The sequence below is a fragment of the Grampus griseus genome, assembly GCF_964374135.1.
Source record: "Grampus griseus genome assembly, chromosome: 14".
In the NCBI taxonomy this organism is placed as follows: Eukaryota; Metazoa; Chordata; class Mammalia; order Artiodactyla; family Delphinidae; genus Grampus; species Grampus griseus.
Window position 1 is genome coordinate 55293570 of NC_139008.1, and position 25635 is coordinate 55319204.

The following is a 25635-nucleotide window of genomic DNA, read 5'->3' on the forward strand; positions in this document are numbered from 1 at the left end:
CAGCCTCATCCTTTCACTCTGCATCCGTCCTCACAATGTCCTTCCCTCCTGCCCCAGAGAGAATAGTGCTCAGTCTCCAGCCTTTGAGTATTGTCCCCTCGTGACCTCTGAAGGACTTGTTGATTCCTGAAGTTTCCTCTTCTCTCTTCCACATCATTCACCTCTTTCCATCTCATGGTGCATTCCCATCCAGCCTGCAAACATGTTCTGTATCTGTAGGAGTTTAAAACATAGCTGCAAATTCTCTGACTGTCCTCCCATCAAGAGGTGGGGGCTATGTCCCCTCCCTTAAATCTGGGTGGGCTTCTGGCTGGATTGACCAATAGAATACAGCAGAAGTGATATTCTGTGATGCCTAACCGTCAGTCATAAAAGGCCATGTAGCTTCTGTCTTGTCACAGGACACTTGGAGCCCTGAAACCACCATGCTAGAGACGCCACAGGAAGGCACTCCAGTCGACAGTCCCAGTGGAGCCCAGCCTTCCAGCCATGCTCACCAAGGTGCCAGACCTATGAGTGAAGCCATCCTGAACCCTCAAAACCAGCCCGTTCAACAGCTGAATACTACCAGTGACTCCAGTTGATGCAACGTGGAGCAAAAGAATCACCCAGCCAAGCTATCACCAAATTCCTGGCCCACAAAAATCATGGAAAAGAATATAATGACTATTGCTTTAAGCCACTAAGTTTTAGGGTACTTGTTAGGCAGCCATAGATAACTACAACAATATTTCCAACCTTAAAAAGTTTCGAACTTCACCTTATCCCATTTTTCTGCTCCTTCTCACAGCAAAATTTCTTCAAAGAGTTAAGAAGGCTAATACTTCCCCGTTTCTCACGTCCTTAACTCCTCCTTCTCTGGCTTCTGTCCCTTCCTCCTACGCCAAACTCTGCTCTCATCCAGGTCATAAGTGTCCTCCCCTTATTCGGTCTCTCAAAGCCTGGTTGGCTGTGCCCTCCTCACCGAAACTCTCATGATACAGAACTTTCCTGAGTTTTCTTCCCCCTCCCTTGCTGCTCCTTCTCAGCCAGCTAGGCTGACTCCTCCTCCTCGGCTCTACCCGCAGATGCTGGCTCAGCCCCCTCCTTTTCTCTCTCCCCACTTTCCCTGGGAAGTCTCAACCAAGCTATTGGCTTTAAGTACCATCTATGTGGTGACGCCTCCCAAGTGTAGCTCTCCAGCTCCGACCTCCCCCCCAGAATTCCACAGTCTAGTTATTTCCTCAACATCTCCTCTGAAGTCCAGCAAACATCTCAAATTTAATATGGCCTGAACAGAGCCTGTGATTTTCCTACCCTGAATCTGTTGCTATCTGAGACTTCTCTTTCCCAGTAAATGGCATCTCAATCCATCCAGTCCACAGGCCCAAAAGCCTAGGGATCATCCTTCATACCTTCTTTTCTCTCCTCCCTCATGTATTAGTTTCCTATGGCTGCTATAACAAATTGCCACAACCTCAGTGACTTAAAACAACACATAATATTATTCAGCCATAAAAAGAAATGAGGGGCTTCCCTGGTGGTGCTGTGGTTGAGAGTCCGCCTGCCGAGGCAGGGGACATGGGTTCAAGCCCCGGTCCGGGAAGATCCCACATGCTGCGGAGCAGCTGGGCCCATGAGCCATGACCGCTGAGCCTGCGGGTCCGGAGCCTGTGCTCCGCAACGGGAGAGGCCACAACAGCGAGAGGCCCACGTACCGCAAAAAAAAAAAAAAAAAGAAATGAAAACTTGATATATGTTACAACTCAGTGGACCTTGAAAACATTATGCTTAGTGAAATAAGCCAGACATAGAAGGGTAAATATTATATGACTCCACTTATAGGAAGTATCTAGAATAGACAAATATAGAGACAGAAAGTAGAATAGAGGTTACCAGGAGTTGGGGATAGGGGGGAAGGAGGGGTTATTAATGGGTTCAGCGTTTTTATTGCAGATGATAAAGTCTTTAAGGCAAAAATAATGGTAATAGTTACACAACATTGTGAATGTGTTTAATGTCACTGGCTTGAACACTTAATGAATGGTTAAAATGTTAAATATTATGTTATGTATATTTTACCACAATAAAAACAACAACAGTAGCATAGACATGTGTTCTCTTAAGAGTTCTTGAGGTGAGAATTCTGAAATCAGATTCACTGGGCCAGAATCAAAGTGTCAGCTGGACCACGCTCCCTCCAGAGGGTTTAAGGGAGATTCCACATCCTTGCCTTTTCCAGCCTCTAAAGCTGCATTCCTTACTCCAGCAGTCGAGCATCTTCCTTCAGTCTCCACTTTGCCTTCTTCTTCTCTGCAGTAAAATCTGCCTCTGCCTCCCTCTTCTAAAGATACTTGTGATTACATCCAGATAATCCACGATAATGTCCCCATCTCAAGATCATCAACTTAATCACACATGCAAAGTTCCTTTTGCTATATAAAGTAGCATCTACAGGTCCCAAGGATTAAGACATGGATATCTTCGGGGGCCATTATTTAGCCTACCATACCTCACTTTTAATCCATTGACAAATTCTGTGGATTCTACTTTCAAAACATATTTCAAATGTGTATACTTGTCTCATCTTTTATTGTCATCACTCTCAAGCCAATACCATCACCTCCCCCTTGGACACATTCAACAGCTTCCTAATATAACTCCTTAGCTTTGCTCTTGCCTACAACAGACATAGAAAAAGAGTGACCTTTTAACACACCAAGCAGGCCATGCACAACTTACTTGCAAGATAGCGTCCCTAAAAAAAAAAAAAAAAAGATAGCATACCTGCCTCTGCCTCTGCTCCCCCACATTCCTCTAGACACAAAGATCTGCTTTCTGTGACTCAAACACAGCAGGCCCTTCCCTGCAGGCTCTTCGCTGCTGTTCCCTGGGACATTATTCCCATGCTCTTGGCATGACAGCTCCATCCCCCACTTGTGTCTCAGTTCAAATGAAGCAACCCCTCTTGATGACCATCTTCTCTCCTCCCCAATTCCATTACATCATATCAGCCTGCTTATTTCCTTTATAATTCTTACTGCAATCTGTAAGTCAGATTGTGAATTATTCATGTGTTTGCATGTTGTCTGTATTCCCCGACAGAATGAAAGCTTCTGAAAGAAGAAACTAAATCTTCTCCAGCATTTAGAACACTGGTTAGTGCAGAGCAGAAGCTCAGTGTGTTGAATGAATTAATGAATGAATTAATGAATTAGTGAGTGAATGAATAAATGAGTAAATGAACTTGACACCATAATCAAGACCTGTATCAATGCGAATAGACAAGGATATGCTGCAGTAACAAGCAACCTAAAACTACAAGGTTTATTTCTCACACTATATATGCCTGTGTTCAGCCTCAGGGGAGTTCTGGTCTTCCTAGGGACCAGGCTGATGGAGCAGCCACTATCCCAAACAGTGCCAATTGCAAGAGGGGAAGAGAGATCCCTGAAGGGTCTCATACAGCAATTAAATGCATTGCCTGGAAGTGGCACACACCACTTCCTGTTACAACTCATTGGCTGGAACAAAACATGGAAACATGGTCCCACTCAACCACAAAGGGCCAGGAGTACAGTCTCACCAAGTGGCCAGAGGGAAAGAACCTGAAATATGCAGCAAATAGCACAAATGATGACCACAGGGTCTTTTACAAAATGGCCCAAGAAACCTTCCCATTCTCTCTCCCTCCACTCCTCCTCCATGGCTCCTGCAATCTTTGAATAAAGCTGTTATAAACATTCTTTTGGTGGATATATGCACTCATTTCTCTTGAGAAGAAACCCAAGAGTTCAATTGCTGGGTCACTAGGTAGATGTATGCTTGGCATTCATGGATGGATACTACCAGTTTTCCAAAGCAGTTGTACCCCCTGACACTCTCATCTGCAGAGTATAAGAGTTCTAGCTGCTCCACATCTTCCCCAAAACATGGCACTGTCAGTCTTTTTCATTTTGGCCATTCTGGTGGGTGCATATTAGTATCCTACTGTGGTTTAAATTTGCATTTCCATGGTGAGTATTGACATTGAGCACATGCTTGTATGTCTATTGGATGGCATGCATTCCTTCATCCCACAAAATGTTATCAAACGTCCACATTGCATGTGCATGTGGCTATAGCAATGGGAATAAATAACATTCAAGCTCCATGAAATTCCAAATCATTGCCTTTTTTGTGCAACTCAAACTGCTGATTTTGGAAGAATTTTATTCAACATATTAAAAATCTAAATAAATATACAGGCAAACCCTGACTGTTCTTCTATGTAAAATCCCAAATTAGGAAATATAACTGATCAGAAACATAAGCGGAGGACACAGTTAATAGACACTTATTCATTCAGCAAATATTTCTTAAGTACGTACTGTATGCAGGTACAGCCAGACCCTGGAAACAGCAGTGCATGGGCTAGACGCCCCCTGGGGCTAACAGAGCTCACGGTTCAGCCCTTTGTAACGCAACAGTGCACTCACACTGTGCGAGATTGTTTTCTGTCTTCTGCCCCTTCTAGACTGGGAACTGCTTGAGGACGGGGTCCCTCTTTTATATACTGAGAACCTGGGGCAGGTGCTGGCATGTTCTGAGGATACATGTGCTCAATTGCTAAGCCTGAACCAATTCATTTACTTAAAAATATGAGACAGATAGAAGTTTAAGGATACATTGTACCCAATAAAATATTAGCACTGTTAGGATGCGAACCCAGTATCCTGTCCCAATTTAAGGAAATTTTCACTTGTACGCTGCCTCTGGGCTGTGGTAAATTCGAGAATGTAGTTTATAAGAACAGCCTATATGCTATCTTATCTCCCTACAGCCACATGCAGAATAAAGTGGCATATTCTGACTTTTCAGTTTTAATATTTTCCACTACAGATTTTAACAAGACCCCAAATGGTATATATATATTTTTATTTCTAAGCATCCTACAAATCCTCATGCTAAAATTTTACTGCCACTGAGTGACGCCTCAATAGAAAAATAAATGAGTCTCAACCCGTTACTATTTCATTCCCTCAAGGTCATTTCCTCACAGGCAGATCGGCCACATCAGTGGAGCCCACTCAGATGTCTTGGGCCCCACCTCTGCTCTGCATACCATTCCATGAGAGCTGATGCCTGGAGACTTGACAACCTGGTACCATCTCCTCCCACAATCACCCTCCCATTCCTCCAGCTTATCTCTGGTGTCAGAGAAGAATGAGCCTTCAAGTTTGTACATTCCAGTTCCAGCACTTGGGGGAAGAACCCTCAGCACAGTTATCTGGCATCTGGACGGCAGAGCAGGGGAGCTGGCTGCCCAGTCACCTGTCATCTAGGCCAGGCCCCTCACCCCACTCAGGCTGCCAGAACTGTGAACAGAGCCAGACAGGACCCCCTTGGAAAGCACAAATTCTGGGTCTCTGGGGCAGCCTGTATTAGGGGTATTTATTTCTGGGGTTCTGGGGGTGGCATCAGGACAGCAGGTGTCAGAACCCCTAGAAACTCTGCCCGGTCACCTGATGAGTCAGATGTGTTTAGTCATGGGAAACTATGGGGAAAGACCCACAATGCTAATGCCAGTGCAGGTGAGACCCGGCTGACTGTGCAAATGAGCCCAGAGCCCAGAACAGAACAGTGAGAATTAGGTCACCCTTCCTTCTCACTGGACTATTCGGACACAACTATGTGACCCCAGACAAGCCAATTTCCCTCAGTGGTGCTCAGTTCTCTCCCTCTAAAATGGACAAGGAGGGGTGGAATCAGACAAGTTCTAAAGTCACGTCTAAGGCTAAGGACCCATGACTCTGATTTTGATCTAAATCCAGAAAAGAACTGTGGCCAGGTGTCTAATTACTGGCTCATTGTTTTTCTCCTGCAGGCTATGGGTTTACTAACACTCTAACCTTGTGATCTTCTTCCAAGAGGCCTTCCCCCCAAAGATCCATGGGAGTACTGGGAAAATGGATTGGAGACTTCTTTGTGACTCAGTTCTCTCCTTCCATTCCTACCCCCACCCGCACCCGCCATGCCCATTTCAACCCTTACCTGAGCCCTTCTCAAAGCTGGGATGCTGGCAGACCTTGGATGCAAATCTCAGGCACTTGCATTTAATGTTTGCTGTTTTGTGTCCTGCCCTATCCACTCCTGGGCACCTCGGAGGACATTCTAACTCACCATGTACTCTTTTCCCATCCATCTGTTGAATGTTTCTCCCAAGTGCCAGACTCTACTCTGAGCACCTGGGATGCCTAGAAGAACAATGTGGCCCGTTCTCAGGAAGTTGAGTCTTAAATTGGGGAGGAGCCGCATCAGTCCAAGTGACAGCAGTTAACCCCAGGTCACCTGGGAGAGAACACCAAGTGAGGACCTGCCTGAGCGAAACCTTGAAGGTGCTACAGCAGATGCCGCCAGTGCCCACCCACCCCCTAGCCCTCCTTAGAGTCCTCAGGGCAAACCAGATGTGCCAGGCAGTTAGAGCCACAGGAAGAAGCCTTGAGCCAGCAAGCAGCAGAGACTAGCGGGTAAATACCCCACCACCTGGCCATGTGATGAAATAATCCCAAGGCGCCTGGCCACAGCCTCCCAGAGGATCCCAGGGGGACTGAGTGACCTGCTCATTAACACACCTGCAGTGCCTGCCCTTCCCGGGCTCCCTTCCTTACTCCCTCTCCATGTTTCTTAGGATGGTCTCTGGAATAAACTACATGGATTCATGTCTTTACATCAGGGCTGACTTTTGAGGGAAGCCACAGTAGGTCTGGAAGAGTGAGCTGGATTGGAGAGTAAGGTGTTCGGGGGGAGGGCACCCAGGGAGAGGAGCTGCTTGGGAAGAGCGCTGGAGGGTGGGACGAGGCATGGCATTCGGTATGGGGCAGCATGTGGAGGACACACTTGACCCCAGGACTCTGTTGTGGGACCTTAGCACCCTTGTCCAAAGGGGACAAACACTTCAGTCATCTTTTCCAGATGCGGCTGGAAGAGGAGAAGCGGCTGGAGAAGACAGCCAGGGCTTTCCTGAGAGGTGCCCGGTGGCCCTGCCCAGCCATCTGCCTCAGTCCTGGGTCCACAGGGAACCAGGAAGTCGGCTCTGTTTCTTTGGAGAATGAGCTGCTCAGCTATGAAAGGAAATATCCCAACTGTCCTGGCTTCCTGAGTGATTTGGATCTATCTAAATATTTGGAAGAGTTTCTTTTGTGATTACAGGGATATTACAGCGTCAAATGCTGAGGCCTGTGGAAGGCAATAGAAAGCAGTGGGTAAGCCAGACAGACTAACTGGTAGTGTGCTCCAGAGCCTAGCCAGCCTCTGGGGGCCTCAGTTTCCTTACCTGTAGCATGGGAAAAATCGTACCTGGTGAGCATTCAATAAGATAATGCATATGGCATTAGGCTCTGAGTATAGTAAGTGCTCGGTTTTAAAAGGTGGGAGGATGCTGGTGACAAGCAGAGTGCACCCCTGGGGCAAGGCCCACCTGTCACCTGGGTGAGATCACAAAGCAAACACTGCCGTGCAGGATCTGCCACCAGACTCCCCGGCTCTAAGGCCCAACTGGGCAGCCCCCTGAGAGGGTGTCTGCTTGGGTTGGGTATGACCAGAGCAACAGAGCAGTCCAAGGGCCGAGCTCAGACGTCGGGTCCGCCTGTCCAGGCCAGGCCCTTGCTGACACTGGTGAGCTAGCCAGCAAGCAGCAGGGACAAGAAGCTAGCTCAGAGGGCCTGGGGCTCTGGCAATGACGCTGGCCAGGTGATGACCTCAGCCAGGGCCTGTCCAGACCTCTTACCCCTCTAGTGTACAGAGGAGCACACTGACATCGCTCTCTGGTGTCCTCTTCATAGGCCTCCATGTTTTCTTGTTTTTGGCCATGCCATGAGGCACACAGTATCTTAGTTCCCCAACCAGGGATGGAACCCCTGCCCCCTGCATTGGGAGCGCCGAGTCCTAACCACTGGACCACCAGGGGAAGTCCCTTTGTAGGCCTCCATGGAGAGCCACTTCCTCCTCAGTCTCAGTTCAAATGGGCATGTTTCAGTGGGTTCGGCTCCCTCTCATCTGGCACCCCTGCCTGAACACCCCAAACCTCTGCTGGCCTCAGGCTGTCAGTCACCTCCAGGGCAGTCCCAGCTGTTACACTCTGAGAGAAGCTGAGGCTTCAGTTGACCTGCTGGGGGCTCTTCTGCCCGTGAACCAAGTGAAGGCAGAGGTAAGGGCCTTACCTGAGGCCGCCCACTGACCCCCCACATTGGTCCTCTCACCTTCCCACCTTTCCCTGACTCCTGCATCCCTCTTGACCTCCCTGTTGTTTATGGCACAGCGTTTCTACCTCTGTGGCCTGCGCCTCAGGCTCCCTGGTAGCAAATGCACTGCCCCAAACAGGGCTGCACAGAACAGACCTCTCCCCACCCCCATGTGGGGCTGATGAAGGTATACTTCTGAGCAGCAAGGCCCGGGGCTAGCAATTAGGCTGAAAGGATATTTTTGAGGCTTTGGGTGGAGAAGGCCTCAAAAGAGATCCCCGGGGATTTGCAACTAACCAATTAAACATGCCAATTCCCAGAGGTCCTGGAGTTCCTCAGCGCTGCTCAGATAAGAACTGACAAGAGGAAGGATGAAGTTGTGGTCTCAGAGGTCTGTGTACACAATGCTGGGGATGATTAACCCCTGGCCTGGGGTGGGAGCTAGGGTGTGCAGATCAAAGGCCCTCAGATGAATGAACAGTCTTGGAATTCTGGGGGAGAAAGGCACTGACTGCTCTAAACAAATGTGCTCTAAGCAAAGCACATTTAGCATCCCCAGGGTTTCAGGGAGACCTGGGGCTTTTGGTAACCAGGATGGATCACCCCAGCCACGGGGCAGGAATGATCTTTCTGCATTTCTGCCCTCTTTATTGATTCCCACCCCTTACGAGAGACAAACATCCACGCTGTCACTGAACTGAGTCCCAGAGAAACCAAACCCATCCTTCTTGGGGCTCCTGGATCTGGTCCATGCCTGCCTCTGCTCTCACATTCCACTGAGGACCCCCCACTCCTGCCGCTTTTTCCTTCCTATAGACTGGGGTACCTTCCACTTTTGGGGAAGGGGGCTTCCTCCTCATACCAGCTCACCATTCAGCCTCCAACCATCCCAGGAAATGGGAACCACCTGGCAGGAGGATCAGATTCCTGGGAAGTGATGGGGCTGACTCTGCCCCACTGCCCCCATTATCCCTCAGTGCTCACCTTGTCCTGGAAGAGCGGACTCCCTCCATCTCTCAGGCCTGGGAAAGGCAGCTGGCTGGCTGGCTTTCTGGCTGGAGAAAGGCCAGGTGAAGATGGGGGAGGGTTGGGGGGAGGTGCCATGCCCGGAAAGGGGCAGGGGCAGGCCCAGGAGACAGGCAGTGAGAGTTATTGGCTAAAGACCACAATATCTCGGTAGGGAAGGAGGGGCTGCAGGGGCTGGGGTATCTGAGGATCCCTGGGTGGGTGGGGCCAGGGCCAGGGGCGTCTGGGAAACAGACCTCCTTCTGAAATTCAAAGTTGAGCTGCTAAGCTACTGGCTCCTGGAATCTGTAAGACAAAACTGAAGACTGTAGACCGGCATCCAAGGCTGCCACACTCTGAAAGGACAGCTTCCAGGTGAGTATGACACACTGCTGGACACATGGACTCCTAGCCTCAGTTTCCAGGATCTTTTTCACTGCCTTGACCCCCCAGCTAGCAAGAGGGAGGCCCTTTCCCTGGAGCCAGGGTGGTTGCTCAGGGACTTAGCAGTCAGCAGAGAGAGCTGGAGCAGGAATGCACACCTGCAAAAATGAGGGGATGTCAAGCAGTGACCTCAAGGTCAGGACCTAGTTGGAAGTAGCTCTGACACATCCACAGCAGCCCGTGGCTGCCTGATCTATCCCTACCTGATCTCCCAGCTGCCCTGTGCAATCCTGGGCACTCCAGAAACTCCACTTCTAGCAGCCCTCAGTCATCCCTTCTGGGCAGGGCTGACCTCAGGAACCCTAGCTTTTGTTGGGACCAACATGGGATGAGGAAATACTTGACTCCAGGTTCCCAAGCCCCACAGTGGTCTGTGGGCTCCCTTCTTCCCTGAAGGCAACCCTGAGTGTCCTCCCAAGAAAGAGATCCCAGAATTTAAAGTGTGACTTGCAAACTAGTTTACAGGCAAACTGGACTCACCTGTGGCTCCGTAGTCTAAGGGGGAAAATTGGGGCAACTGAGTGTCGTTGGAACAAATAAAGTCTTCCTTAAGTCCCATGTTTATTATACCCCAGCAGAGCTCCCTCCAGACTGAGGCCATCCACTGGCGTGTTACTAATATACGTTTATGCAGCAGCGTCTGCACACCTGGGGAGAATTTGCAAAGAGAAAGGTCATGTTCCCTTCCCCCCAGAAACTCATGGGATGGGGACAAGCAAAGGGAGAGGGTTACTGGAAAGTTCAGGGGCAGATAAGGGAGGCCTTCCTCAAGAGGTCACCTGTGGGTGGAAATCCTCGAGTGAATGAGAGGGAAAGGCAGAGCTAGGGGAAGGAAGGGCAGGAGGTGCCGCGGGGTACATGCGGGAGATGATGGGGCAAAGCAGGCAGGGACCAAGTCACCGCACATCTGGTGACGCGGGGAAACAGCTCTCGCCCTTCAGGGAACATCCAGGCTCTTCCTGGGGAAGAGGCGGCGGGGGGTGGGGGCGGCGCATTTGCCCCCTCGTTCGGCGTTTCCAATGCATTTAATGGGTTGGTCCGCTCTTCTGTCTGCAGCTAAGCGCCATGTGGTGGGATCTGCTGGTGCTGCTGCTGCTGCCGTGGACGGCACCGCGCCCGAGCCGGGCGGGGCCCCTCCAGAAGGCCCCAGTTTTCCAGCTCACTCACCAGGGCCCCTGGGGGAGCGGGGCCGGCAACGCCACGGTCTCGCCCTGCGAAGGGCTCCCCGCCGCGGGAGTCACGACCCTGACCCTCACGAACCGCAGCCTGGAGCGCCTGCCGGGCTGCCTGCCGCGCGCGCTGCACAGTCTCGACGGCAGCCACAACCTGCTGCGCGCCCTGAGCGCGCCCGAGCTCGGTCACCTGCCGCGGCTGCAGGTGCTGACGCTGCGCCACAACCGCATCGCCGCGCTGCGCTGGGGCCCCGGCGCGCCCGCGGGACTGCACACGCTCGACCTCAGCTACAACCTGCTGGAAGCCCTGCCGCCGTGCTCCGGGCCCGTGCTGCCCGGCCTCCGAACGCTGGCGCTGGCCGGGAACCCGCTGCGGGCGCTGCAGACCGGAGCCTTCGCCTGCTTCCCCGCGCTGCGCCTGCTCAACCTGTCCTGCACCGCGCTGGGCCGCGGCGACCACGCTGGCATCGCCGACGCTGCCTTCGCGGGGGCTGGTGGCGCGCCCCTGGCTGCGCTCGAGGTCCTGGATCTCAGCGGCACGTTCCTCCGGCGCGGTGAGTGCGGGCGCCGGGTGTCGAGCCCGAGGGGCTGGCGATCTGGGGAGAAAGGGCTGTGAACTTCCTCGAGGGGCGCTGCCCCTGGCGCCTGCTCACAAGACCACTCAAAAAGACCCGCCCCGAGCCGAGGGCACCCTGTTCGAAGCGCCGCACCAGGCTTCATTCCTTGAGTTCCAAGAGGTGGGGACTATTATCTCCGTTCTGCATGTGAGGGAACCAGGGCACAGAGAAAGAGGAATGGCTGGCCCGCAGACTCCCAGGTCATTAGCGGTGCCTCCACATCCGAATCCAAGCGTTCTGGGTCCAGAGCCCACACTTTTAGCCTCTCTGTTCTGCTCCCCAGCAGAGCTGGTCAATGCTTGTAGAATGGGGAGTGGATGCAGCGCTTTGGGGCTGATGAATGGAAGAACTTTAGTTAACTTTAACTTTAGTTAACGTGAAGCACCTGATGCTCAGAGGATGCATTCATTGATTTCTATTCAGTTGGCTAAAACTCTTTCTGTGAATGTTGAATCCTTCAATAAGACACAGGAGGGAGGTGAGAATACCTGTTTTCCTGTACTTGGCATGTTCTGACTCTGATTCACAAGGTTGGTGTTATTTTTAAAAAAACACTTCTCATCTACACAGTAAGTCCCCTACATACGAAGGAGTTCTGTTCCTAGAACATGCTCGTAAGTCCAATTTGTTGGTAAGCCCAACAAAGTCAGTCTAGGTACCCAACTAACACAATTGGCTATATAGTACTGTACTGTGATAGGTTTATAATACTTTTCACATAAATAATACATAAAACACAAAAAATAAAACATTTTTAATCTTACAGTACACTACCTTGAAAAGTACAGTAGTACAGTACAACAGCTGGCACACAGGGGCTGGCACCGAGTGAACAGGCAAGAAGAGTTACTGACTGGAGGAGGGAGAGGAGGTGGGAGATGGTAGAGCTGGAGAATCATCAGCAATAGGAGATGGAGGGTGAGCTGCAATTTCACTCACGCCTGACGTTGATGGCACAGGTTCTGGTTCCTTGCTGGATTCAATTCTATCTACCCTCTTAAAACAAAAATCCAGTGATATCTGGGTATTAGCTCTTTTTTTCTTATCATAGATGACACGGTAGCACTGGATTGCATTCTGAACGGCTGCTGCAACCTTCATGTACTGTTCTACATTCCAGTCCTGTGCCTCAAAAACTAACAGCGCCTCCTCAAATAGAACTAACTTACATGATTGGACATGCGAATGCATGTTCGCATCTTTGAAAGTTCACAACTTGAATGTTCGTATGTAGGGGACTTACTGTAATCACCTGTTCCACCACCGACAAGAGAACAAAGAACAGGAAACAGAAGAAGGGGCACCCTAGTAAATGGAGAACCCATGGGCCTCCTCCTACCTCACTCCTCCTCTCCTTCCTTACATTCCTCAAAGATTTCCCTTGCTCCTAGTAGCCATCAGAGTAAAGGCTGGGGTACTTCTGTGAGGGGTTTAACAAGAGGGTGGGGCAACAGTGGACTTGGAGACAGTGTCCTGGGGTCAAGCCCCACCCTGTCCCTTCCCCACTGTGTGGCCTTTCGCCAGGCATTGTCCTCTGGGGCCTCAGCCACCTGGGGCTGGAAAAGGAATAACTGGTCATCTCCGAGGGCCCTTCCAGCTGAAATGGCTCATGCTTCTGAGATTCCCAAAGCTGCCCACTGTACCCATGCTCTGCAATGACCTTCACCACTCACCTTGTCACTCTCATTGTTTCCTTAATCCCGTGCCGGCCTCCTGGGTTTATGCCTTCCCAGGTAGCGGGCAGTTTCCCCTCTGTGTTTCAGTTCAGTCAGGATGGATCAGAGACCTGCCGAAGCTCACGTCCCTCTACCTAAGGAAGATGCCCAGGCTGAACAGCCTGGAGGGGGACATTTTCAAGGTGACCCCTGACCTGCAGCAGCTGGATTGTCAAGATTCACCAGCACTTACCTCTGTCCATACACACATCTTTCAAGACACGCCTCTCCTACAGGTCCTTCATTTCCAGAAGTAAGTGTTCCTGAAGCACGTGACTGATTTTTGCCATTACACTAAGTTGAGTAGGCATAACTATTTTATAGGATAAACCAGACCTTACTTTGCCTTCCACTGCTCCTTCAAGGCCTCGCTGGGGTCTTGTTCCTCCGCATCCTTCGGGTGATATGGTGGGCACATCCTAGAGAGTCCATCCAGCCTAAAATTCAAGCAAATCAGTCCTGTCCAGAGTAATGTTAAAACTTCAAACTCTCATGCATGTTAAGTTTCCTTTAAGCCCAGGATGAGAAACTTGCAGTGGGAAGAGGAGTTGAGGGCATCAGGGTCTTCTCTATTTCTCCAACCACCTGCTTCCCCATGTGTTTATGCAAGTCAGCAGCCCCTTCCAGGGCTTGAGCAGGTCCTACTTGCATTGGGACCTGGGGATGGTGCCGTCTGGCCCAGTGGATGTCCCAAGTGTCTATATCCACCCTCCTTCCCAAGAGCAACTACTGTTCTGACTTCTAGCAGGAAGGGCAATGTCCCTTTGAAGATGATCCCAGGCCACCTCCTTTCCTGTGGGCCCACAACTGGGCCCTGGGAAGCAAGCACTGTTGCCCCACCATCACTCTCAATGTAGCTACTTCTCTTTTTTCTCTGCTAGCTCCAGAGTACTCACTTTGGGGCTTATCACAAGGGAAAAGGACATAGAACATGCAGAGCACTTAGCTCAGTGCCTGGCACATTGTGTGTGCTCTATAACATTAGCTAAGACCATCATGGTGGTTGTGATGAAGGTGATATAATGATGACAGTGATGGTGGTAATGGTAACTCTGATGATGGTGAACTGGTGATAGGATGGTAATGGTGATGACGATGGTGGCAGTGGTGATGATGTGGATGAGAGTGATATCATCTCTGGCTCAGACTCCTCTTTTGAGCTTCAGACTGATGCAGCATTATTTAAGGTTATCAGATACGGAACCAAACTGCCTGGGCTCAATCCTGACTTCACCCACCACTTACTAGCTATGTGAGTTGGGGCAAGTTACCTAATGCTTCTGTGGCTCAGTTTCCTCATCTGTGAAATGGGGATAATGATCAAATCCTCCCCCACTGCATTGTTGTGAGAGGAAATGTTTTGATATGTGCCTATAACAGCACCTGGCACAGAACAGGAGGTTTGTATTATTACTACTGGGCATCTCCACTGGATGTCTCATAGGTCTTTCAGGATCTAGCACACAACTAGATACATGAGCCTGGAAATCATGGAAGGCCTGCGCTGGAGATCCCTAACTGAGCACCTTCAGCACAGAGATGGTGGAGGAAGCATCAGGTGATGACGGTGGCTGCTGATGGGGATAGTGGTGAAGGCACCAGTAACAATGATGCTGTTGAGGGCGATGGTGGTGTTGATGATGACAGCATGGCCCTTGCTTTCAGGGAGTGCACAGTTCTGTAGGCAGCGGACATCTGCCAATTGTCATGATATGCTGGGATCAGTAACAGAGGCACACACCATGTACCGTGCTATAAGGCAAATGGGGTTAACGATCAGCTCCAGCAGACTGGAAAAACATAATTGATCCATATCTTCAACGGTGAGTCCAAACTCACCAGGTGGAAAAGGCAACCTAGACCCCAAGAAAAGCAGGCATACCTGGGTCAGAAGTGGTGGCTGCTTCCTCTCCCTACGCTTCTCAGTTCGCTGCAATCTGACCACCCACTTCAGCTTCATGATTGAATGGGACCAGTGGCATTTCAGCTTCTACATCCAGTGGACACTTCTCTATCCATTGAGCCCCTTGTTGAGTCTTTCCCCCTCTTGACACGCTCTCCTTGTCCTCAGGATGTTGCCCTGGTGCTTCTCCATCCTTTCTGGATAGGCCTTCTTAAGGTCATTGGCTATTTCCACTTCTTACAACTTTTTGGCATGTCATTTCTCACCCTACATGCTTCCTCTAGCATTGTCCCCACCCCCTTGTCTGATGCCGTAGGATTTGGCAAAATGTGGGGTGTTGGTGACATTCGTTCTCAGTGGAGCCAGATGGGAATGGGTTGAAGAGTCAGTGCAGGTGTAGATGGATCTTAAGGTTGGCTCCCCAGTTACCAGGTCCAGTCTGGTCTCCATTCCCAATAGCTCCTGTGCCAGCCCTTCCTACCTGCCCTGCAGGGCAGCTGGATATCAAGTTCTCCTCATTCCCTACCCCAATAACCGAGAGCCTTCTAATCGGTGACTCCACCTTCAGAGGCCCACATGTTAGTGCAGGAAGTCTCAAACGTTTCTGTGCCGTGGACTCCTGTGGCATTCTGTGAAGCCTATGGGCCAGAAGAATGTTCTGATATACATAAAGTAGGGTATGTACGTAGGATTCCAAAGAAACCAATTATAGTTAACAAAATATTTTTAAATGTGTGTTTTAGGAATATATGTGTGTGGGGTGTGCTTCTTTATTTAACACCATAAATAACAAAATCCAGCAGCACGTCCAATAACTTCCATAATTTTGATGATTATAAATGACAGAAAACTACTGAAAAGTGATATGGAAATATCTGTGATTTGTTGGTGATTCACCTGTGATTTGCTGCCTTCTTTTGCCACTGTAGCAAATGGTAAATTTCAGTTAGAGGTTTGTGAAAGTAAAGAAGTAATATTCTCCATCCAAGTTCACAGACCCTGTCTCCAAGGACTTCAGGTTAAGAACCCTTGTAACCCAGTCACCATATTCAGCCAAGAGGTCTGTCTAAATTGTAATCTGATTGAGTCTTAAGCCAAATGAAAACCTTTCCATGCTTTCCGTGGCTGGAGGGAAAGGTTTAACTCTCTGGCTGGCTCAGCCCAGGCCCCCACTGTACCCCCACTGTGCTCCAGCTGGGGGAGGAGCCACTCCCAGAAGGCTGGGAGCTCTCAAGCCTCTGAAGCTCATTAAATGCCCGCTCCCCTGCTGGACCTTCTTCCCTTCTCAGCCCACCTTGCTTCTGGCTCTCCTTAGCTCACCCACAGCCTCCCCTGGGAGGCTATCTGTGATAGATGCTGGGGGACGTGTGCGTGCCCTGGCACAGCCAGCACCCTCTGAAGAGGGGGTGGCACCCTCCTGGCTGCTCTGCCAACCCAGCATGCCCAACGCCATCCATAGTCCTCTCCGACAACACTACATGCAGGAGGGAGACACCTTTGGCAATATAGCAGCAAAAAAAGAGAAAAGGGATTGTTTAGAGGGCGAGGGGAAACTTCTTCCACACTAGGGCTCTGTCAGTTCAGATGCAGAGAACACCTAGGTGCCATCATGCGTCAGGACATGATGCAGGGTCTCCCTCAGCATGCGGATGGCAAATGCAGCTTGTCTTTATCATATGCAGGTTGCACTGGATGGCAGAAAGGGCTGTCAGATAAGGAAAAGACTCCTTTTCCTTATTTATAAAATGAGTGAAATATTGGGAATTCCCTGGTGGTCCAGTGGTTAGGAGTTGGCGCTCTCACTGCCGGGGCCCAGGTTCAATTCCTGGTCAGGGAGCTAAGATCCCGCAAGTGCAGCCAAAAAAAAAAGAGTGAAATATTATCTACCTCATGATCAATGAGATAATGTTACCTGAACCACTAAGCAATGTTACTTCCCCCAAAATATGGTAATCCTTTTCCTTTCCCCTTCAGGCAAAAAGAAAAATATTTCTTTTGAAAGATGAAGTGCTAAGTAAACTCCCATCCTAAGATTTCTACTCTATCTCTGTGAATCCTGCTAAAAGCAAGCATTTGCATATATATATATATATATATATATACACATATATGTGGGCACAGCTTAAGTTTCAGTATAAATGGCACACACATATATTCAGTGCTCCACAGGGGACAACTGTCAGGTGCCCACTGGCCAGGAGTGTTAGAGCAGATCTGGGTGGTAGGTCCTTCCTTGCCCAGAACATCTGCATCTCCCCCAGAGCAGGAGGAGAAGGTGGATGTTTCCCAGGCAGATGGAGAAAAGCCAGCCTTTGATCAGAAGAGGCCTGTAGATAGAGTGTAACTCCTGTTGCTCATGATGCTCAGATTATAACTGAGAACATGTACAAGAGGCCAGGAGACTCCAGGAGTTGAGACAGTTGAGGCCAAACGCTCAGTGAGGCTCTGGGCAGAAAACGCAGAAAACCAGGAGAGGACCTGCCACTGCTAGGTGTGGTACATTGTTTGCAAAAATGGCCGTGATAATTCCTCCCATCCCTGTAGACACACCCCTTTGCAATGTACTTTACAGCTCCTCCCATCAGGAAGTAGAGTCTGTTCTCCACCCCTTGAAGCTGGGCGTGGCCATGTGACTTCTTTAGGCCAGAGGGACATTAGCAAATGTTATATAAGCAGAAACAAAAGCAGATGAGCAAGTTGGGGCTCGCCCTCTCTTGCTGGTGGGGACTGGTCCACCACCATGTGCACAAGCCTGAGCTAGCCTCCTGGGTGATGAGAGACACATGGAGAGTGGTCCCAGCAAACCCAGCTGAGGCTCCATATATGGGAGGCCATCCTAGATCTTTCGGGCCCAGCTGAGCTGGCCCAGACCATAAAAATCACTGAGTCAACCCACAGAATCATGAAAAAGAATAAATATTTATTATTTTAAGCTAAGTTAGCAAGCGCTAACTGATACACTTCAGTGAGGCATCTTCCAAAGGACTGGTGTTGAGTGCCATCAGATGCAGTTCAACTGCAATAGTATACGTTCAAGAGTGTTCTCACTGGGCTTCCCTGGTGGGGCAGTGGGTGAGAGTCCGCCTGCCGATGCAGGGGACACGGGTTTGTGCCCCGGTCCGGGAAGATCCCACATGCCACAGAGCGGCTGGGCCCGTGAGCCATGGCCGCTGAGCCTGCGCGTCTGGAGCCCGTGCTCCGCAACGGGAGAGGCCACAACAGTGAAAGGCCCTCGTACCACACACACACAAAAAAAGTGCTCTCACTAATTAAGAACTTGTGACTGGTCTATGATAACAATATCTTACTTTTTAAAAAAATACATATTTTATTTTATTACTTATTTATTTTGGCTGTGTTGGGTCTTTGTTGCTGTGGGCGGGCTTTCTCTAGTTGCGGCCAGCAGGGCTGCTCTTCCTTGCAGTGTGTGGGCTTCTCATTGTGGTGGCTTCTCTTGTTGTGGAGCACGGGCTCTAGAGCACAGGCTCAGTAGTTGTGGCGCACGGGCTTAGTTACTCTGCAGCATGTGGGATCTCCCTGGACCAGGGCTCAAACCAGTGTCCCCTGCATTGGCAGGCAGATTCTTAACCACTGTGCCACCAGGGAAATCCAACAATATCTTACTTGTGTAGAGATTTATATTTATAAACACTTTCATCATCACAGACTCTTTTTGATATAACCAGCAGGGAGGATTGTCTTCATTTGTTATGAGGGGTGATACTGACTGGGTTAGGTTTGTATCCCTACAGATGAAAAAAAAAAAAAATCCAAGGTTATTAAGAGTTTGCTCAAAGCAATATCATCTAGCACCTAACAGAATGGATTTCCCATAACACCACCGTGGCTCTCTGGGTATAGTTTTGACCTGATTGTAAAAGACTGACTTAATAGATTTTTGTGCATTTCAGCTGCAACTTGAGTTCCTTCCCTCCTTGGAACCTGCATTCCTCCCAGGTCCTGTCCATCAACCTCTTTGGTAATCCCCTCACTTGCAGCTGTGAGTTGTCCTGGCTCCTCATGGATGCAAAGAGGATTGTCCTAAGCAGGTAACACATTTACAAAGCAGATGACTGAGGGGTGAGGGCCTGCCCTCCGGAGCTGAAGTTCTCACAGCTCATATCTTGCTCACGTAACCATGCTGGACAGGTTGGCAGTGCTGGGTGGGGCAGCCATTCCCCGTGTAGTCACACTCAAGAACCCAGGACATAGAGGCTCTACTTCCCTTCCAGTCAGCCAGAGGGGCAGAGAGCGTGGAGGACCCCCGACTCAGGAGGTTTTAATGGGCCAGGCCAGGAGGTGGAGCTCACTACCGTCACTCACATCCCATTGGCCAGATGTCACTTAGCAGGTCACGCCTACTACAAGGGAGGCTGGGAAATGTAGTCTAGCTGTGTGCCCGCTAGGAAAAGCAAGTAGGAGAAGTAAAGAGCTAGCTTGTCTCTGCTAAAGCGGAGTTATCATTGCTTATTTTACAAACGAGCGAATTGGGGCCCAAGGAAGAGAGGTACTTGCTTAGATTCACGTAGCCGCTGGGTGGAGGAGGCAGGATCTATACCGTCTTCCAAAACTGTGCTCTTAACCACTGGGCCCCACTGAGTCCCCAAAACGGGGCCTGGCCTCTAAGTCCAGGGCCAGTGGGCTTATAGAGCTCTCTTGTGAGACAGGAGAAAAAGAATTCCTATGGAGACTTCCCATTGGCTGCTGGCTGGAAGAGTTGTTTTGCAATGGGGAGCCATGCCCAGGCTGGCCACCAGGAGAGGATGGGGACTAGGGACACCTCTGGTCTTGAGCACCCTCAAACCACCTCCACCAGCTAATCTGTTCTCCTTGCAGCTCACTTTGAGAGCCCTGTCCTGTGGGGTTCTTTTCTCACCTCTCACACAAGCCTGGATATCAAGTGGGGCTCAGTCTGCCCCCGTGACCCCTTCATGTTGCCTCTGGCACCCAGGCCCTTTGCAGTGAAGGGTCTTGCTCTGGTATGAATGAAAAGGTTGAGAGTACTTACTACTGTTGATTCTGGCTGTTACTTAACCTCTTTGTGTTTCTACCTCCTCATCTGTAAAATGGGGATAATAGTGCCTACCTCATGAGGTAGTGCAGACTAGATTGGTTTATACAGTGAAGTGTTAGCAATAGTCCCTAGCATGCAGCAAGCACTCAAAAAATGTTAGCTAGTATGAGTATTGTTACTAGTACTCACCACTAGGAAGCAGACAGGTGAGAATAAAATGGCAGACCACACTTAGAGCATCTGGACTGCCCTTCACCGGGCTCACCCTGGGTTTTGGCTCTGCATTTACTAGCCACGCTATCTTGGGCAGTTAGTCCCTCTTTCTGAGTTCCCATTTTCTTCTCTGCACAATGGGAGTGATGAGGGGAGCCTCCTACACAGGTTGCCCTGAAGGTCACTGGCGTGACCCACGTTGCATGTGTACCACATGGTACCTGTCAGATGTGTCACAAGGCTTAGGAGAGGGATTATCTGCACTGAGGACTCAAAGCCCAGCACAGAAGCAGCCCTGATGCCAAATACCTTCTAACCAATTGGCCTCCCCTCTAGGGCAGCAGACACTGTGTGCACACCAGCTGCAGGATCCAGTGGCACCTTCTCAGCCCCTCTTTTGCTGTCCCAGCTGCCAAGTGTGTGCCATTCGGACCAAAACACCACCTTCCTTGATTCCAACCCACCCTCCTCAGTCTTCTCCACCCACACACCATCTACACAGGGTCCCTCCACCCTGCGGAGAACAGTCCCCTCTACCCAATGTGCAGGAGGCCGACAGAGTGTCACCAAGCTGCCCTCCCTCCCTGTGGATTCCCCCACACAAGCGGCGGGGCCACGGCACAGCCTTGCCGAGGACGGGGCCGTTCCCTCCACTACTGTCTCTCCAGCAAGTTCCAGCAACTCTGGCAACCCACCTAGGGCTGCGAGCACAGCCGGGACAGAGCACCAAGAAGAACATGCTGCTCAGCTTGTCCTGGAACCTACTATCTCAGCTGCCTCCACCCCATGGGCCAGCAAACACCCTGGTCTCTCCCCTATCTCCCGGAACCCAGGGAGCACGCCTCAGCCCGCCCGGGGGACACGGGCCACCCCGCGGGCTCCCCACCCGCCTCCTTCCGAGGGCGGGATTCCGGTCCTGCTGCTGGACGACTCCAGTGAGGAGGAGGAAGAGAGCGAGAAGGAGGAGGTGGGGGCGCCGGCCCGGGACGAGCCCTGCGATTACCACCCCTGCAGGCACCTCCAGACGCCGTGCGCAGAGCTGCAGCGGCGCTGGCGGTGCCGGTGCCCCGGCCTCAGCGGGGAAGACACCCTCCCGGACCCCCCCAAGCTGCAGGTGGTGGCCGAGACCACTGACACGTCGGCGCTAGTGCGCTGGTGCGCCCCCAACTCGGTGGTGCGCGCCTACCAGATTCGCTACGCGCCCGAGGGCCGGCCAGGGAACCAGTCGGTGGTGGGGGACGTCTGCGCCACCGCGCGCCAGCACGCCCTGCACGGGCTGTCGCCGGCCACCGCCTATCGCGTGTGCGTCCTGGCGGCCAACGGCGCGGGCCTGAGCCGGCGCGGGGCGTGCGCCGCCTTCAGCACCGGGCGCAGCCCAGCGCTCCTCGTGGCCGGGCTGGGTGCCGCGGGCGGCCTGCTGCTAGTCAGCACCGCGCTGCTGGCCGCCGGCCTCTGCCGCCGGGGCCGGACGCCACGCTCCCCGAACCGCCGTACGCAGCTGCTGGCCTACCGCAACCCCGCCTTCGCCGCCGAACCCGCGCCGCCGACCCTGGCCTCGCTCCCGCGGGCGCGCGATCGCTGAGCACCCGCCGCGTGCGCGAGGAGAAGGCGGTACCCGGTCCCGAACGGCCGGTCGGCCCCGAGCGTCTCTCCCTCGGGCGAGGCCCGCGCTCCTCAGGCACACGTGGCACTCCCCGCGCTGAGTTCCTCATTCCCGGGAACCTCTCTGCCTTCCCTTCCTGCTGCTTCTCTCTGTTCCGAGAAACGTGATGGTTCATGCTGCCGGGCATCCCTGTGTGTGGTTTTATTGGGGTTTTTCAGCAGTCAGTGCCCCTCAACGTCCGGTAGAATAATTAGAATTGTGTGTGGAAGTAGGAAGAGAGAAAACAAATGGCGCAATGCGGCCGCTTTTCTCATATTGGAAGCGACATCCTCAGGTCATTTCAGAGAAGTTCCCTCATGGTCAAGCTCTGGTAAGGGTCCTGTTATTAAAGGGAACGACTCCAGTGGATTCTCAACCTGAGAACCGGTTATGTTCCCTGAGGCTTTGTGAGTTCATTAGTTCATTTCAGGGTACAGTAGCAGGTGTGCTTCTAGCTTTAAACTGCAGTCTTTAGGGAACATCTGTGAAACACGGGGAAGGCTGTCCTTTCAAACTCGGTTTTTGCTGCATTTCACCTATGTGAACTCCTTTTTTAAGGAAGCATAATAATTAATAATCTCACTTTCAGGAAACTTTTTTTTTTTTCCGGTACGCAGGCCTCTCACTGTTGTGGCCTCTCCAGTTGCGGAGCACAGGCTCTGGACGCGCAGGCTCAGCGGCCATGGCTCACGGGCCCAGCCGCTCCGCGGCATGTGGGATCTTCCCGGACCGGGGCACGAACCCGCGTCCCCTGCATCGGCAGGCGGACTCTCAACCACTGCGCCACCAGGGAGGCCCCAGGAAACTTTTTTTTTTAAGAGAGAGAAGAAATAAAAGGAAAACCTCAAGGCTCTGGCAAGAGGCCAAAGCATTTCTCTGCTCAAATTGCATCAAACCTTTTTTGTATGATTCGTATCTGACTGTGGGCTATGTCTCACTACACCTTTTTTTTTACTTCTATACAAACTTAGGGGGGAAAGTGACTTTATTAAATTAAAATGGGGGTCATATACCTAGATTTTAATTTTCTACGTTAGCATTTATGTAAGTTTCCTGTGGCCACCGTAACAGGTTACCACAAACTGGGTGGCTTAAAACAACATAAGTTAATTCTCCTACTGGTCAGGCCAGAAATCCGCAGTCAAGGTATTAGCAGGGTTGGTTCCTTCTGGAGACTGAGGGAGAACTATTCCACGCCGGCCCCCCTCCCCCCACTGCCCCCACCCCTCCACCCGTGTCTGGTGGAAGCCAGCAATCCTTGGGTTCCTGGGCTTACAGGTGCATCACTCATCCATGCCTCCTTGTCTTGTGACAGTCTCTGTCTCATGTGTCTAAACACCTCCCCCCTTTTTCCATTCTTTTCTCCAGGCTTACTGATATATAATTGACATATAACATTGTTTAAGGTATACAATGCAATGATTTGATACTCCTATATATCGAGAAATAATTAAAATAAGGTTAGTGAACATGTCTGTCACCTCATATAGTTATCTTGTGTGTGTATATGAGTGTATGTGTGGTGAGAACTTTTAAGATCTTAGCTACTTTCTAATAGTACGGTATTGTTAACTGTAGTTATCATGAACTTGTAACTGGAAGTTTGTACCATTTGACCACCTTCACTCATTCCCCACCCCACCCCCTACCCTTAGGGACCACCAATCAACTCTGAGTTGCTTTTTTTAGATTTCACACATGAGATCCTACTGAATTTGTCTTTCTCTTTTTTCCGTTAGTATAATGCCCTCAGGGTCCATCCATGTTGTTCCAAATTGCAAGATCTCTTTCTTTTTTATGGTTGAATAATATTCCATTGTATATTTATTTTTTCTTTATCCATTCATCCAGTGACACTTAGGTTGTTTCCATGTCTTGATTACTGTAAATAATGCTACAATGAACATGGAGGTGAAAATATCTCTTCAAGATAATGATCTTATTTCCTTTGGATATGTACCCAGAAGTCAAATTTCCCTCTTCATATAAGGACACTAGGCAGTGGCTTAAGGCTCACCCAAATCCAGTATGACCATCCTAACTTGATTACGTCTGCAAAGACCCTATATCCAAATAAGGTCACATTCACAGGTATTGGGGTTAGAACTTGAACAATATCTTTGAAGCACAATTCAACCCACAACAGCATTTTACTTCTATTCCAAGAAAAAAAATCAAGTTTGATTCCCATGTATCTTTTGTTTCCATGACATGCTGCAGCACAAAAACCATGCTGCAGAAACTAAGCATATCCAAGTTTGACCTGAATAACTGAACTGTATTTCTAGGTGAAGTTTTGAAAAGGCTTCCCAAAATTCTGAGGTGGATCCCTAGTTTCATCAAATATGTAACCAAGAGAAATAAGACTGATTTAAAAGATACCTACCAGCTCCAAATTTAAAATTGCAAGGCAGAAGTCCTAAACATAAAAGCCCTCAGGAATGTAGTTATATTATCCCAATGCCTTTTTTAGTTTAATATCAAGATTGAGGGACCTTCCCTTGTGGTCCAGTGGTTAAGACTCCACACTCCCAATGCAGGGGGCCCAGGTTCGATCCCTGGTCGGCGAACTATGATCCCACATACCGCAACTAAGCCCGCATGCCGCAACTTCTGAGCCCATGCGCTCTAGTTGCCTGAGTACTGCAACTAGAGAAGCCTGCGAGCCGCATCCAGAGAGCCTGTGCAGCGCAAGGAAGACCGAAAACAGAATTAATTAATTAATTAATTTAAACAATATTCCTTAAAAAAAAAAGATTGAGTCTGTTATGTGGAGGCATCAAAATGAATTTGTCTTGCTTGGAGTCTGTATGCATGAATATACACTCAAACATACCTAATACAATTTCAAAGTTTTATAGACCAGCAGAATTTATGTCTTATAGCAATTCAGTATCCAAAAACATACAGGTTGACGTGGAAAAAGTCTATTAACCAGAACCAGATTAAGACTTTGATACTAAAGAGACTAGGGACCCAACCCGTAAGTCACTCCAAATAGTATCAACACTAGACCATAAATAAGCATAACAAGACACAAAATTCTAATTTTTCCCCTACTTTATTTCAAGTTCTCCCTTTTTTAAACATCATTTTTGTGTGCTCATACTTTGCTAGTGCTGAGACATGGTCAACGTGCCTCTTGGGTGGTCCAGCAATGGGACTTCCACCTCAAGCCTCACTGCACCCCAGGCCGTTATGAGACATTACAGGAGGTTCCCAAAGGGGAGAATGGCCAGCCTCACACCACCCTTCTCTCACCCCCTTCCACTGGATTCCTTAGCAGTGTCCCTGGCCGCAGGCTTCAGTGTTTTCCAAGCCAAGGATGGCTCAGCAGCTAATCTGGGAACAAGGAAGCCAGGACCAGCAGGCAACAAGGGGCACACTGATCCAAGGATGTCACAACCAAGAGGCATGAATTTTGCTTATAACTTCTCATTTTAACACAGCTCAATAGGCTATGTTTAGATAATCTCACTGTATGAGTCCATGTTACACTTAGGTTAGACCTCGGGACAATGAGCAGCAACAGGCCTCCACTGTTAAGAGGAGGCAACCGGCACCAGCCACTTGTCTTCCTCTCCCCTCTCCCTGCATCTTGCATTCTCTTAAACATGACAGTGTAGCAAGAATAGGGCTTTTAAGTCAGATGATCACAAACCAATTATTTTTACAATGTTAAGTGCAAGTGATATACCTGAATGGACTT

The 25635-nt window shown here is 50.1% G+C and overlaps 1 protein-coding gene across 1 annotated transcript; it reads left to right on the forward strand.

Moving 5' to 3' along the window:
- Positions 1-10715: 10715 nt before the first annotated feature.
- On the forward strand, positions 10716-21866 carry LRRN4 (leucine rich repeat neuronal 4; the record flags this gene model as incomplete). The annotated part of the gene is made up of 4 exons (XM_082670714.1): positions 10716-11376; positions 13203-13407; positions 18969-19106; positions 20621-21866. The coding sequence occupies 4 exons, from the start codon at positions 10716-10718 to the stop codon at positions 21864-21866; spliced, it is 2250 nt and encodes a 749-aa protein (XP_082526840.1).
- Positions 21867-25635: the final 3769 nt, after the last annotated feature.